Below are 14,019 nucleotides of genomic sequence, written 5' to 3'. Positions count from 1 at the left end.
CAGCTGGGCATGGACAAAGAGTCTCACACATGCCCACACACATACACTTACATATGCACACACACACACAAACACACACACACACACAGCCAAGGACATACAGATGCACACAGGCTTACGTAGACTCATGCATCCACCCACATATGTACACAAACACACACACACAAACGCCAGGCATATGCATACATGGATCCAGGGATGTACAGATACAACCCTAGATACAGGCACCAGCTCACACATGTTCCATTACACAAAGACACACACACACACACACACACACACACACACACACACACACACACACACACACACACACTCAGATCTCCAAATATCCAGGCCAGAGAGCCCTCATAAATGCCACAGCTTGTTGCCACTGGCATTTTGGGTGGACAGGTGCCATGTCTCATTTGGCTACAAAGATGATTGTGCTGCATGCTAAGTTTTCAGTATGCACTGATTGACTGATACTTGTCACCCTCTCCATCAGCATGTGAAGCAATTTTCTGGTGTTCTGGTAAGCATTAGCATTTAGCAAAAATAAACTGGATCACAGATACTAGGCCACTTCCTCAACATCTAAACCTGGTCCCAATTACATTCCACTTTAATAGTGCAAGCATCAAAACATCAAAAGCCTGGTATTGTATTGTCTGTTATCGCTTTGTAGATAAAATGCTTGATTATAAAGAGTCCTGGAACACATTCAAGTATTAATGTTTGTTCTTGAGGACAGTCTCACTTATGTGTTTTGCATAGAGGGTGAATGTGTCCTCTTCTGTGTCCTGTGGCAGGAAATGCAGGAGAACGTGAAGAAATGTAAGAACTTCCTGGCCACACTGATCAAGCTGGCATCCCATAATTCTCCTTCCCCTGAGACTTCCAAGAATGTCAAGGCCTTGGTACAGGACCTGCTGGTGAGCTTCACAAAAAAACTCTCTTCTCGTAGATCCCATGGCAGTATTTGGCCAGGTTTTGTGACCCTGCCAGCTGTTCCAATTCAGATCATGTTCAGTCAGTTTTCTTAGTGCAAACATGATGAAATAACAACTTATTATTGTCAATGTTGTTTTTAAAATTTTTATTTATTTATTTATTTATTAATATTTTCACCACCTTTGGAATTTGATATAATAAAAATTAGGATGGTATTGATAGATGTTGCTCTTCAATAGCCAGGCTTTCACAAACCACAGATAAATCTGATTGACTAGAATTGTGTAGTCTCTTAATTGATTCTTTTTTTGTTATATAGCCATTTTTCGTAATAATTTCACTTTAGAAGTTTGAGTGAGAGCTTATGTTAGTCAGTGTTGCCGTTTTGTGAAACGATGTATTGTATATTTTTCACCTGTAGATGGCAGCGTGCAACTCTTTACGAAACCCTCCTTGCTCTGTTGTGTATTTGCATCTTATTCAGAGTTATTAATGAGCTATAGCTCCGGGGATGGGGGTTGTTCAGCTGGTGGATGTTGAATTTTAAATCAATATCATCAACTAAGGGGGTGATAGTATGCCATCTTGTTGTGCTCATGCCACTATAGCGCATATGCTTCACCCGTCACCTGTCCTCTCTTGCAAAGTGATGTTATTCACTGAGCTTCACCTTTCACCTACCAGGATGCCAAGATCGAACCAGAGGAGTTCACCAGCCGGCTGCAGTCTGAGCTCAAGTCCTCTCCTCAGCCTTACCTGGTGCCCTTCCTCAAGGTGGGTTACTGCCTCCTACACTGACCCCGAAACTCAACTCTAAACCTTATTTTAATCTTCTCCCTAAACTGGTCCCATCAACCATATAATCTGCTTTTTAATGTTGGCCTTGTGAGTTGTCCCCTGAATAAGGCCTCTTAATGTGGCCCCTAAAAGTCTCCCTCAACTGGTCCCCTGACTTGGCCCCCTAATTTTGCTAAAATTGGCCTATAGGTCTGCCATCTAAACCTCTACCTTGAGTCCCCTTTTCTACCCTTAAGGTAGTTCCCTAAACTGGGCCTCTTGCTCACTAATGTGATCCCTAAATTGATTTCCTGCTCCCTAAGGTGCCCCCTTAACTCATCCCCCAACCTAGTTCCCTGAGTTGGTCCTCTTGAGTAGTCTCCTAAACTTTCCCCCTAAAGTGGTCCCTTACCAGGCAGCAGGGCCAGTGAGGGTGAGGCGCGCTAGTGGGTTGATGTGACACACACTTACACACACAAACATACACATCCCTCTGGCCTGACTTCTGACTGTGTGTGACAGTGGTCCCCGCAGCCGTTCCTGCTAGTAGCCAGCAGGTTTCTCCAGCCATCCGCAATGAGCGTTATATCAAGGCGCCCAGCCGCCCAACCCGGCCACAAACACACGTTGTCATGCAATGTTAGGTCGTGTACGTCAAAAATCTGCCTGAAATAGTTGCTACGAAGCAACATCAGTTCCTCAGGTCTACTGAGAAAGTGGGTTATACGAATGGTTGATAGCAGAGGACATTTCATGTATGGCATATACAGCATCAAACACATATGTAAACAAAGTCCTATTTACAACACACAGTGAAAGAAAAAAAAAAGTATATTCTTGCCAAAGCAGGAGACGTTCCCATTGTTACTATCTCTTTGCGAAAACAGAAAGACATGTCCCCAGGGCTACAAGTGTTGGAAAAAATTACCTTGTTCACTTTTGATAATTCATTCCTGCCTCTGCCCTTCCCATTTGTAACTGCCTGTATGTGTGTTTGCTCTATAACTGTAACCCTTGCCCGCTCTCTGCCCATCAACAGAAGAGCCTCCCGGCCCTGAGGCTGTCTTTGCTCAACAGTCAGCAGTCCCTGACCCAGCCCCCACAGCAGGGAGTCAAACCGGTGCCCAGCGGCACCCCTCCTGCCATCGTGCCTGGGCCAACTGTCCGTGTACGCCACCCCAACAGCGTCAGCACCACCACGGGTGCCAGCCCACTGCCCGCTGGGACTCTCGGACATGCAGCTGCTATGGTATGTATAGACTCTAGAGGACTTGACTGGACCAGCTGTACTCCAGCACAGTCACATTTATCTATTTTATCTATTTTATCAGTCTATTTTTAGTTTACTTTTAAATTCCACTTGGCTTAATGCAATGAAGATTAAGATATATTTCCTGAGGATTAGTTGGGTCATTGCAGGAAAAAAATATGACGTAAATAAAAGTACAGTTCACACAAAAAAAAAAAGTAAGATGCATCCTTGTCATGTTAATTTGGTTTGCAAAAATTCCTGCTGTGTTCACTGTTATGCAGATTTACAGATGTTTGCGGCCGACAAATTCACAAATTTACAGTACAGTGTAAGAACAGGTATGTGGCTTATCCACATGATCAGATTTGAAGAGCACATATGGAAATATTTATCACTATCACTGCCCCCTTTTACCACTTGGAAGTAATGTGTGTCTGGTAATGTTAGTTGTGAGGGTTTAGGAGAGGGTCAACGGCATAGCAACCACATATTAAATATATAAAATATTTCCCAGGAATATTCATGTATTCAGTAGTACCCAAATGTGCAGGTTGCAGAGCCGCTGGGAGGGATAGCTCATATATTCTTCTATGGTGCTGACTTATTGGGCTGGAGTTAGTGTCAGAGTGCCATGGCTGCGAGTCACACACCAGCAGTGAGTTAGAGCTCTGCTGATGAGCCAGCCATGACACCCTCCTCACAGATGACTCACTGGAGAATCACGCTCAGTTGACCAGAAAAGAGAGAAAAAGTTTTCTGTGAATCACACTTGGATGTAGAGCTTCAAATCCAGCCATTTACACTGAGTGCAACGTGGCAGTAAGCTTAATCTCCTGAATCTCGAACATTGAGTAGCCATGTGTCCATCACACTGTCAAGCAAATTTCATCATCCTAACACTACAAAATGATCCACATTGAAGTATTGCACCAAGCCACACACCAGTGAACAAACCAGCTCTTATTAAGTTTTTGACCCAAGCACTAATACATTGGATTACTGAACATTAAAATGAGGGGGAAAATAAATAGAAACCCAGGCAGTGGCTGAGACCCACAATGTTCTGACTGAAAGACAGACGCTGTGTGGCACAGGTCTGCGTTTCATTCACTAAGCAGCATTCTTTTATGCAGGTATAGGGCTGGGTGATATTAACAAAATCAAATATCACAATACCTTTGACTAATACTGATCTTGTGACCATATTGTAGGGATGAGTATTGGTAAGATATTTACATAAGAGATTTTTGATAGTCATTAGTAATGTGGATATGATAACCAAGTAGGTAGAGGCAAATAAAAGAACAGCTAGAACAGATAGTCTAATACGTTCAGAAAAGTACATCCCTGTAGTGTGAGGTAGCTTTTAAAACAAGGAAAAGACACTTACACCTTATCACTATATTATGATATCCAAAAGAAATCAGCTGAAAACAGAGTTAATTGTGATTGTGTGGAGCTAAATCATATTTCCCTTCTTGGGACAAGAAATATCTGAACTTAAATAAACTGAGGTTCTGTTAAAAAAAAAAAAAAAATAAAATGTAATTTTCCAGAGTGTTAGTGCTGGCATTACAGGGAAGTCAAAAAGCCATCAATGGAGAAGAATCTGTGATGCTGTGAATATCATCTCAGCAGAGGGACGTACAATCACTGGAATAAATTGAAAATGGTTCAGTATTAAAATGCAGACCAAAAAATACATTGGCCAAGCCAAGTGCTCCATGGTGACAACTGCAGGAGGACGGGACAGTTTCTGATGCCCCGACAGAAAAGCAGTTCATTCACTTATGCATATAACTCGTTTTTAATACCTGTCATAGACTATAGGGTTTTTTCCCCCAGCAAACTCTCAGATGTCTCTCTTAGTCTCTATGTGTTGGACAACCGATTTTTGGACGAACAATGACAGTGGTAAGTGCTCTCAACCACTCATTAAATTTCTCCTACCTAAGAGAAAAGCAAACATAAGAAAACACTGGTGGATCAAACAAAAATAAGAATAAATTTGTTTGTATATCGCTTCCTGCATCTCGCCCAATATCTAGTCTCATATCACGATATTGATGTAGGGCTTGTCAGTGGTCCAAAACTGCATTGCCATGGTTACATACTGTATCCAGGATATTGGGGTGTGTGTGCCTGTGCTGGAAGTGGAACAATAAATTGATATTGCAGGATATTGTGATGCTTTCTCTTGTGAGACATTATCAATGCATGTGTGCCAAATATTGATATTTGAGTTTTTAACTTAATTTACACAAATGGCACTGTTCATACTTATTGCCTTTTCTGGGGTATTTTTCTCCTTCAGTTACACATATGGTGATGTATCATAGCCGAGTATCTTACAATATATTGTAGGATTTCCTGTATAGTGATAGCATCATTATCATTATGGGCAAAATATCGTGATAGTATTGCATCGTGAGTTCCCACCCCTAGCCTGTGCATGCAAGCGAGGTCAGGCTGAATTGGCTTGGCCCAGGCAGAAGGGCGAGAGAGCTAGAGGGGTTTCTCTCTCTCACCCTTTTTCTTTCTTTCCCTTTTTCTCACCCTTTTTCTCTCCTCTGCCTTTCTGTCTTTGTTCCTTGCGCAGACTTTATCTCTGTCTCTCTCTAGCCTCGTAGCCTCTCTCACTCCTTCACCTCTCTCTCTGTCTCTCTTTCTTTGACTCCCCCAATTTTTCTCCCTCAGTTTCTCCTTCTCTTTTCTTCTGTCTCTCTCATTGTATCTACCCCCTCATATCGTTCTCTCTCTCCCTCTCTGTAGCAGGGTGAAGCGAGGTAACTAGGGCAGCCCTGGGTCAATTCTAAAGCAATGTGGCGGCCGCAGTCTACGTCCAGAACACGCCTCTGGTCTCTCTCTTTCTCTCTCTCCCTCTCTCTCTCTCTCTCTCTCTCTCCCTCCCTCTCTCTCTCTCTCTCTCTCTCTCTCTCTCTCTCTCCCTCTCTCTCTTTCTCTCTCTCTCTCACACACACACACACACACACACACGCATACACACACATGCATACACATGCACACAGCAAGTGCCAACACCAACATAAGATATCACAGTCAAAACATTCGTAAACACTCGCCCCTGGTGTATCCACTGCCTGAAAATACCAATAGGATGGAATTAAGAAAAACTTGTACTTTGTGCTTCTTTGTGCAAATGTATGGTAAAACATCCTTGAAAATAGAATAGAAGATTAATTTTGAAATGCCAAGGTTTTGAAAAGTTAAGGAAATACAATAAGGTCCAGGAAAATATGGGAAAATATGATTATTCGCTCATAATGTACATACAACTCCACGAGTAATAAGGCTGTACACCTGTAGACATTACTCATATCATATATGATATGTTTGTTTATTGTAGAGATAATTTTCAGCTATGAAGTAATATGGCCTGGTTGGTAGTTCACTGTCAGCATACTGAACATGAACTGAACATTTTCAAATGTACTCGGTAAAAAAACAAAAAACAAAACATAGGCTGCAATGTAAACTAAGCTCATGCACTGTGGCCTGTCATTGTTTCCCATTTCCTTATTTTCTCTGGATTTTTTTTTTTTTTTTTTTTTATGCAGTCCATTAAGGATTGAGTTAAAGTCCTGACTCCTGCAAAGTTGGCCTATTCTGTGATGGCTTTAGGCAGTGTGCCTACTAGTCCACTAGAGGGCAAGTAGGGTACAAAAACTGTTTTAAAATAATAGCAATGAATAGTAAGGTATAGTAATAATTGCTGCTACATGAGTGATAAAAAAATTAGGCTGTGTTGTGCACCAGGATTGTGCTGTTGAAACAATGAGAGTAGACTGGTGCAACATGTAGCATTGTAACATTAGCAAGTCATGGTCACATTACTTTTGAAACATTAGACTTTTGCAAACAAAATCAGTTCAGAGACCAACAGGCACTACTGGCGTCTACGCTACATTTTACACCATGTTCCTGCAGGCTGTTTTTCTGGGGGGAAAAGCTGCATCGCTTTACAGCACAAAGGGAAATTGTTGTATGGCACAAAAGTGGAAGACTTGAAAAACACCTCCCACCAATGTTTTTCCTTTAAAAACAAATTGAAAACCTTGGAGAAAAGAAGCAGCGGTCTTAATCTTGAGAGACACTAGCACTGGTGTTCATTCGTTTTTGGCAAGTACATCAAGTATCATGATTAATTTGACAGTGATATATTGATATTTTAACATGCAATGCACAGTACTTTGATTGATGAGATTTTAAGATTATGTCTTTATACTTTACAAGTATGCACACATCCAGGCAAATGATTGAGATGCAAGCTAAAACATTTTTCAATGCAGGTTACAAAGGAGTGAGGTCTGCACACTGTTAAGCTCCCAATAAATAATTAAGTGATCAAATTAAATTAAATAAATAATCTTCTCTCTTTTGAAGCAACAATTCAGTCTGTAAGATCTTCCTCAGGCTGCGTGATCTTTATATCTAAAATAAAAAAAAGAAAGAAAAAAAAAAGAAATGTAAAATGTGTGATGTCTTCAGTGTGTTTTTTCACCCTCGTTTTTCAGACTTTCTACCTTTCCCCCCCAAACTGTGTCGCTGGCTGGCCAGAGGTGCTAGCTATCTGTGTGCCAAATGTTGTTGTTGTTTTTTTTTTTTTCTTCTACTCTCGGAGGCCCCTGCAGTGGATCTCTGGGAGAAATGGCCTCTGCCTTTTTTTTCAGTAGCTTGAACAGTAATATAGCATGTGTCAGGGAATGGAAAACAAGGCTAAAAAATATGCAGCGAGAAGCAAACTGGTGGGAATGGATGGCTGAGCCCGAGGCTGGGCCTGTAGCTGCTACCAAGGAAGGAAGTGTCTCTAATAGCCCAGCATCCCCCTCCCTCCACCTCCTCCTGCTCCCCTCCAACCCCTTCTTCTTCCTCTTCTTCTTCTTCTTCTTCTTCTTCTTCTTCTTCTTCTTCATCATTATCATCATCATCATCTTCTTCTTCTTCTTCTTCTTCTTCTTCTTCTTCTTCTTCTTCTTCACTCCAATCACTTTTTATTCCCTTTGTCTTATCTGGAAATACAAGCCCAAACAGATTATGTACAGTTCCTTACAAGTTCCCCTTTTCACGCATTTACCCCACATCTGTACTGTTTTAGCACTGTAAGGTCCATCGAGGTCCTCCTCAATATGTTGATGCTGCATCTTTCCTGATTTAATATGGCAGACAGTTGTTACAGTAGAACAAAATGAGTGCGCTTTTAAACAAAATTCAGTTTGCTCTCAGCCAGATCGTCTCCAGACCATTCCTTGTAACTTCCATCAGCCGAAAAGAGAGCAGAAGTTGAATTTTTTCCCCAAACAATTTCTCTTGGGGACGGTGCAGAAGTGCAACAGCGGTTTAGCGAGTATGTGGTTTCGCACTTTTTAGTCTTCCCTCTCAATTCCACTTTCTTTCATTCTTTGTAATTCCATTAATAAAGTTCATCAATCTCCCTCTCTCTGCCTCCTCAGGGTATCAAAAGAGCGGGTGCTGCTGGCGGCCAAGTCCGGATGCCCGTCGTGATCACGCAGTCTGTCAGAGCTCAGGGTAAGATGCTGGCTGCTAGGAATATGTTCTTATTCTTAGGCCATTTTTGATATAGTCTTCCGAATTATACCCACTGCATGTTGCATGTGTCTGCTGTGTTTGCCGTTGACATTGGTCTCTTTTTGAAAAAGATATTTCAGATATCTCAGGAAGACAAACAGCATACCGCCTTTACCAGCCAGTATTTAAAATTATAGTGGAGATCCCGAGGTTTCCATAGATACCAAATATGACAGTTACAGGGAAATTTGTATAAAATGATGCACAAAACATTAAGATATTTTCTATTTGATGCAATGTGCAACCATAAATCAATGACATCTCGGGTGAGAATAGTTCACTCAGTATCAGTGTGAGCTTAAGTGAAGTGTTGTACCCAGATAAAGAATATGAATGTGACATTGTCACACAATATGGGAAAAAATGTATTTTTCTAACTTTTAAGTTAGAAAAATACACAAGGGTGTTGTTTAAGGGAAAATTAGAGTTCAAGGGGTTAAGCACAGTTGATGAAATAACAACTTCAGTAAAGCTCTGTAAGGCTCTAGGCTCAGTTGTCCATCTTGGGTAAAGTTCTCTGAGACACACTTGTCCTCTATTGTTGGCCTGCAGTGTTTACGTTAGTCAGTGATGCCGCCTTCTCAGCCAGGCCTCTCTTGATGAAGTCCTGATTTATCAAGTCAGCTGCATCTTCTGATTAAATAAAGATCCAATGAGATGCGTTAAATAGAAGATATCCATCACTACATCTTTAATGTTCACTCAACAGGCTTTAGGATGTGTAAATAGGCAGGAGTTATGGAGAGAACAGGTGCTTTTTTTTCCCCCTGTATAGTTATAAAGCGTTGTCAAACATTTACACTGCTGCTTACTCACACTGATTCACAAACACTCTTCCCACAGAAGCCCACAAATATCGCCCCAGCAGCAGCCGGGCATACTGCTCCCATAAGAGAGCTGTGTGCTCTCAGGTGGTGTGTGTATGTCTGTATGCGTGTGTACCTGTTTTCGTGTGTATGTGTTTTCTTGTACGTGTGTGTATGTGTGTGCTTGTGTGTGCTTGTGTGTGTGTGTGATTGGAGGTGCATACAAATTTGATCTGCCCCCTTCCCCAACATCGCCTGCAGTGAAAGATCTGTAGGTTGTTTTATGCCCATAAATTGGAATGCGGGGATAGTTCTAAAAATACTTTTCTGTGCCTCTCGGCTAGGAACATGCCTGTTAAAATCAAGTTTAAATTCACTCTGGCAGTCCTTGTGCCTCTCTGGAAAACGTGTCTCGGAGCAGGATGCGGTTTAGGAGTGTAAGGAGAGCCGGTGAAGCGCAGTGATATTGACAGAGCGACGCTCTCCGCACCAACCTGGGGAGAGCGACAGTACATCACCCCCACCCCACCCCCACCCCTCCTCCCCCTTCTATCCACCCCTGCGAGGGTGACAGAGATGGTTGAAGGTAGTCGTCAGACAGGAGGAGATTTGACGCAGATACAAGGGGACACTTTGATAATATTACTCCTTTACTTCTTTGTTTAGTATTTTTTTCTTTCATTTTGTTTTTTTTTTTTCTCTCCTTTGCTTCACAGGCATGGTAGGGAAGGGAGCTGCCATCCAAGCAGGCAAAAGTCCCGTGGGCCTGGCTGTTCAGATCTCTGGGAATCAGAAAAACAAGCTCAACGACCCCGGAGGCGGCTCTTTCAGGTACAACTCCCCTCGCCAGGAGACCCGGCTGTGGGGTGCCTGTTGTTCCTCATAGCAGTCACATGGGGGCAGCATTTCACTAAGATGCCTCAGCATGACTACAGGCTACACTCTCAGCTAAGGCCATGAGTGTTCATCCCAGTTGTTTGCCTGGTTGCCTGGCCGGTTGCCTGCCTGGCTGGCTGGCTGGCTGGCTGACTGGTGAACAGTGTTCCTTTCTCTCAGTACCCACCACATAGCAGCACACACGGCCAACCAATGGATCACCCTCACTCCCCTCATCATGGTCCTTGTGTCACTGTCACAGCCCATCGACAGGGTTGCAGACGAGCTAAATCTTAATTTGGAAATAAGGTAATTGTGTCCAGATGGTCGGAAACACTGCATGCGGTTGTGAAAATACCTTTCGTAAAGTCAAACATACGGTATTTTGCCCACAGCTCCTCTCTCCCAGGCTCTGTCTCTGCTTCAGCCAGGCTTTTGTCTCCAAACGGAAAAGGTCCATCAACTACATGTCAGCCTTTCCTTTCCATATTTTCTGTATGTATGTGTCTATAGTATGTGCGTCTCTGCTTGTGTTTGTCTGTGAGTGCAGGTGTGTGAATGCATGGTAGCATATGTGTATGTTTGTGTGTGTATATGGCTTCATGTCTTTGCGTGTCTATTAGTTTGTATGTCTTTCCCTACATCCTTGCCTGTGTGCATACCTGTATATCCTTTAGTGCGTGTGTGTTATGTGTGTGAATGTGATTATAGACAGGAGCAGGGCTTTAGGATGGCCCTGGTGTGACCGGCCAGGGGATAAAAAAAGTCTGGGTCACATGGGGCAGCGGGTTCATGGTAATGGCCCCTGTGTCCTGAGGGGAAAGGCAGTGCCCGAGGCTCTGATTGATAAACCAATAAATCTTTAGCAACGTTGGTAATTAAGCTGTCAGGCTCGCTTGTTACTGACGACCTTTTTCCCCTGCAGTGATCACAGTGGCCCACCACATGGAAAATGCACTGGCTTCAACATAAGTCCTAATAATGCATAGCATCGCTGTCACAGAAGAACCACGTCGCTGCCATTTTGTTTTGTACTTTCCTTTTGCCGGTTGCGGTGGCTGACTGCGTGGTCTACATTTGCACGACACTGTATGTGTTGAGTGAGTTAAACAATGCTTTGACCCTTGAAACCTGATGAACGTGATATGATTTCAAAAATATGAGATTGGAGAACAAATGTTCTTACTTTGAATATGTTATCATTCTCTTATTTGCCAACGGTGTATACTTCTTTTTTCATCAGTTAGGAATGATCATTTTGAGATTGATTTTAATGGTAAATGAATGATTGACTTTTGCTGAGATTATTTTCATCTTTAATTTGTTTTGTGTCATTTTTATACTCCTAATTCAACATGGAAAGTGCCATGCAAATGAATTTATGATCATTATAAACAGTGTGCATTTTAATTCATTTACACTGTCTTAACTTGTGAAGATGTCAGCTTGTTTATAGTTGGTCACTGATGTCTGAAACCTCACTTCAGCAGTCTCATACAGTGTTTAGTGCTTGCTGTCGTCTTTTTTTTTCTTACCTGAGGATATAAACATGTTGGAGCAGAGCCCAGTGTTGCAAGGCAACCTATAGGCTATCATTGTCTCCTCATACCATGACCTGCAACATGCAACATGAACACAACCATTTGACCTGCGAACAGAGCTGACCGCTGTGGTTCCTGTCAGTCACAATGCGGAAAAAAGGAACTATATTTACTCTACAAGATCTGAAAAGATTGATCTTGAGCACTCACTGCATTCTCTCCTCGGTTGTCATGCTGTTTCTCATAAAATTGCCAATTCCAGTCCAATTTGCTCATAAATCAAGTTTAACCAAATGTTACATAGGGCATGCATTCACATAGCAACAACAACAAACAAAGCACATCACAAAATGTCACCGTGTGAGGCCAGAACAAGATTCATCTATTTAGTACATTTTGTGCATGATATAAATCTGTAGATGACAATCACAGGGTGGAGCTTTTTATAATTTTTCTGCAGTCAGCATCTACCGGCCTCTCACTCATCCAGTCTGCATGGTGTCCATTGTGTTCAGCTGTAGTCAGACAGTGATCTCTGTATGGCTGTCACTCTGAGCCACCAGTCCCAACGGGCCAGCTGTACCACACACACACACACACACACACACACACACACACACATAAATACACTGCGGGGCTTGTGGGGTTTCCAGTGTGTCTGTGTTCCAATGTGTTTCTGTGTGTGTATGAATTTTTGTGTGTGTGTACAGTTTACAGTGCAGAGTGAAAGCAGCTGTCTCGGTGCCCCCCCCCCACACACCAACCCCCATCTCTCTGTAAACACCCGACATCCGCTGTAATCACAGGCGTGCCAGCCGAGGCCCTCAGCCCGCTGCCAACCTACAAGCTCAGCCTCAACCCCTCCAATGCTACCCTGTCCCATGTCACACAAATGTACTTGTATCCATGCACACAGCGCATAACACAAAGGCACACAGAGTGGCATGCAAAGTTGGGACTAAAAGTTTGTGTTTGTCAGTGGACTGAGAAAAAAAAAATCACCAGCCCTTTTCCTTCACGTACCAGCAGCTTTTCACTCTCTCTTCTTCGTATTTGTGGTTACATCCTTTGTTGCTCACTAAAGTGCTATGCCATGTGCCTGTTTTTCTAAAAGAGCTTTATAAATAAATTTGACTAGATTAGACTGAAAAATGCAACAGAATTGGTTGGTCTAAAGACTAGGAAACTTACCAACCACAAGATAAGATTTCACTGAGAAGAATGTATGGCAGATACACCTCATTTAACCTTCTTGCTGGGTGCTCTGCCACAATGACAGACTGACTCAAAAAAATAAATGATGAAGAGCATGGTGACACTCCGAAAAATATAAATCAAATAGAAAAAGACTTGACATCAGTTCTACTATGTATTTTTTTTGTTGGCTAAGACAGTTAAGTCTAAGCCTTCATCAGAGCATCATATGCAATACCTAGGCAGGTTTCAGTAATCCTTTTGAGTAATTAAAGATGTGAGTGTGGTCAGTGCCATGAACAGCTTATCCATTTAGCAGCATTTGGCTTGTCACTGAGTTTAATCCCCTTCCTCTTCCACTCAGCCAGCACTGCCACCACTTCTGTCATCCAGTTGGTTCTTGAATGCTGTCAGCTGCCCAGTGAACCCCTGGTAGTTCTCCAGCGGTCCATGTCTCTCAGTATGGTCCCGATGTGACTGCATGGCCCGATGTTATTCACAGTGATCAGCCGTGGCCCCCCTGCCTCGGCACGGGGATGTTTATCCATTGGGAGGGTGCAGAGGGGGTTATGGGGGATCTGAGTCTCATCTTTGCCTGGATGCACCCCCTGCTCCCATCCATCCATCTATCTGTTCACGCACACACACACTCACACAGCCTCTAAATGGCAGGCCAATCCGCTCACCACCCATGGCGTGCCCTTGCTGTAACGTAAGCTTGATATGGAAACGACATGCATATGTATTCATGTGACCCCAGGCGCCATGTCCCCGAGCCAACCCAAACCAATCATTGAGAGGCTTTTCTTCCACCAGCGTGAAGGCTAATTACATCTTGGCTTTATTAGTGCAGAGGTACAGTCTGGAATATTTTGCATTTCATATCTCATTCCCTCCTTTTAATGTCAGACCTGTCTTTGGCATTTTCATTTGATTTGAGCCCCGGCAATCCCAAACAGCCCAAGAAATCCCACCATCCAAGAAAGAGAAACGTGATTATTACTCATAACATTACCTGGGTTCTTGGAGACTA

At 42.8% G+C, this 14,019-nt stretch overlaps 1 protein-coding gene across 1 annotated transcript in view; it reads left to right on the top strand.

The window, feature by feature from the left end:
* Positions 1-14,019, top strand: part of LOC115356462 (transcription initiation factor TFIID subunit 4) — a 111,752-nt gene that overhangs the window by 25,612 nt on the left and 72,121 nt on the right. The window contains exons 5-9 of the mRNA XM_030047635.1: positions 792-914; positions 1,618-1,707; positions 2,750-2,959; positions 8,434-8,509; positions 10,092-10,206. Of these exons, the coding sequence (XP_029903495.1) occupies positions 792-914; positions 1,618-1,707; positions 2,750-2,959; positions 8,434-8,509; positions 10,092-10,206 (614 nt within the window). The remainder of the gene's footprint in view (positions 1-791; positions 915-1,617; positions 1,708-2,749; positions 2,960-8,433; positions 8,510-10,091; positions 10,207-14,019) is intronic.

Source organism: Myripristis murdjan, chromosome 3 (assembly GCF_902150065.1).
Source record: "Myripristis murdjan chromosome 3, fMyrMur1.1, whole genome shotgun sequence".
NCBI classification, from domain to species: Eukaryota; Metazoa; Chordata; class Actinopteri; order Holocentriformes; family Holocentridae; genus Myripristis; species Myripristis murdjan.
The sequence above is the reverse complement of the archived record's forward strand: the minus strand, read 5'-3'. Positions and strand labels throughout refer to the sequence as shown.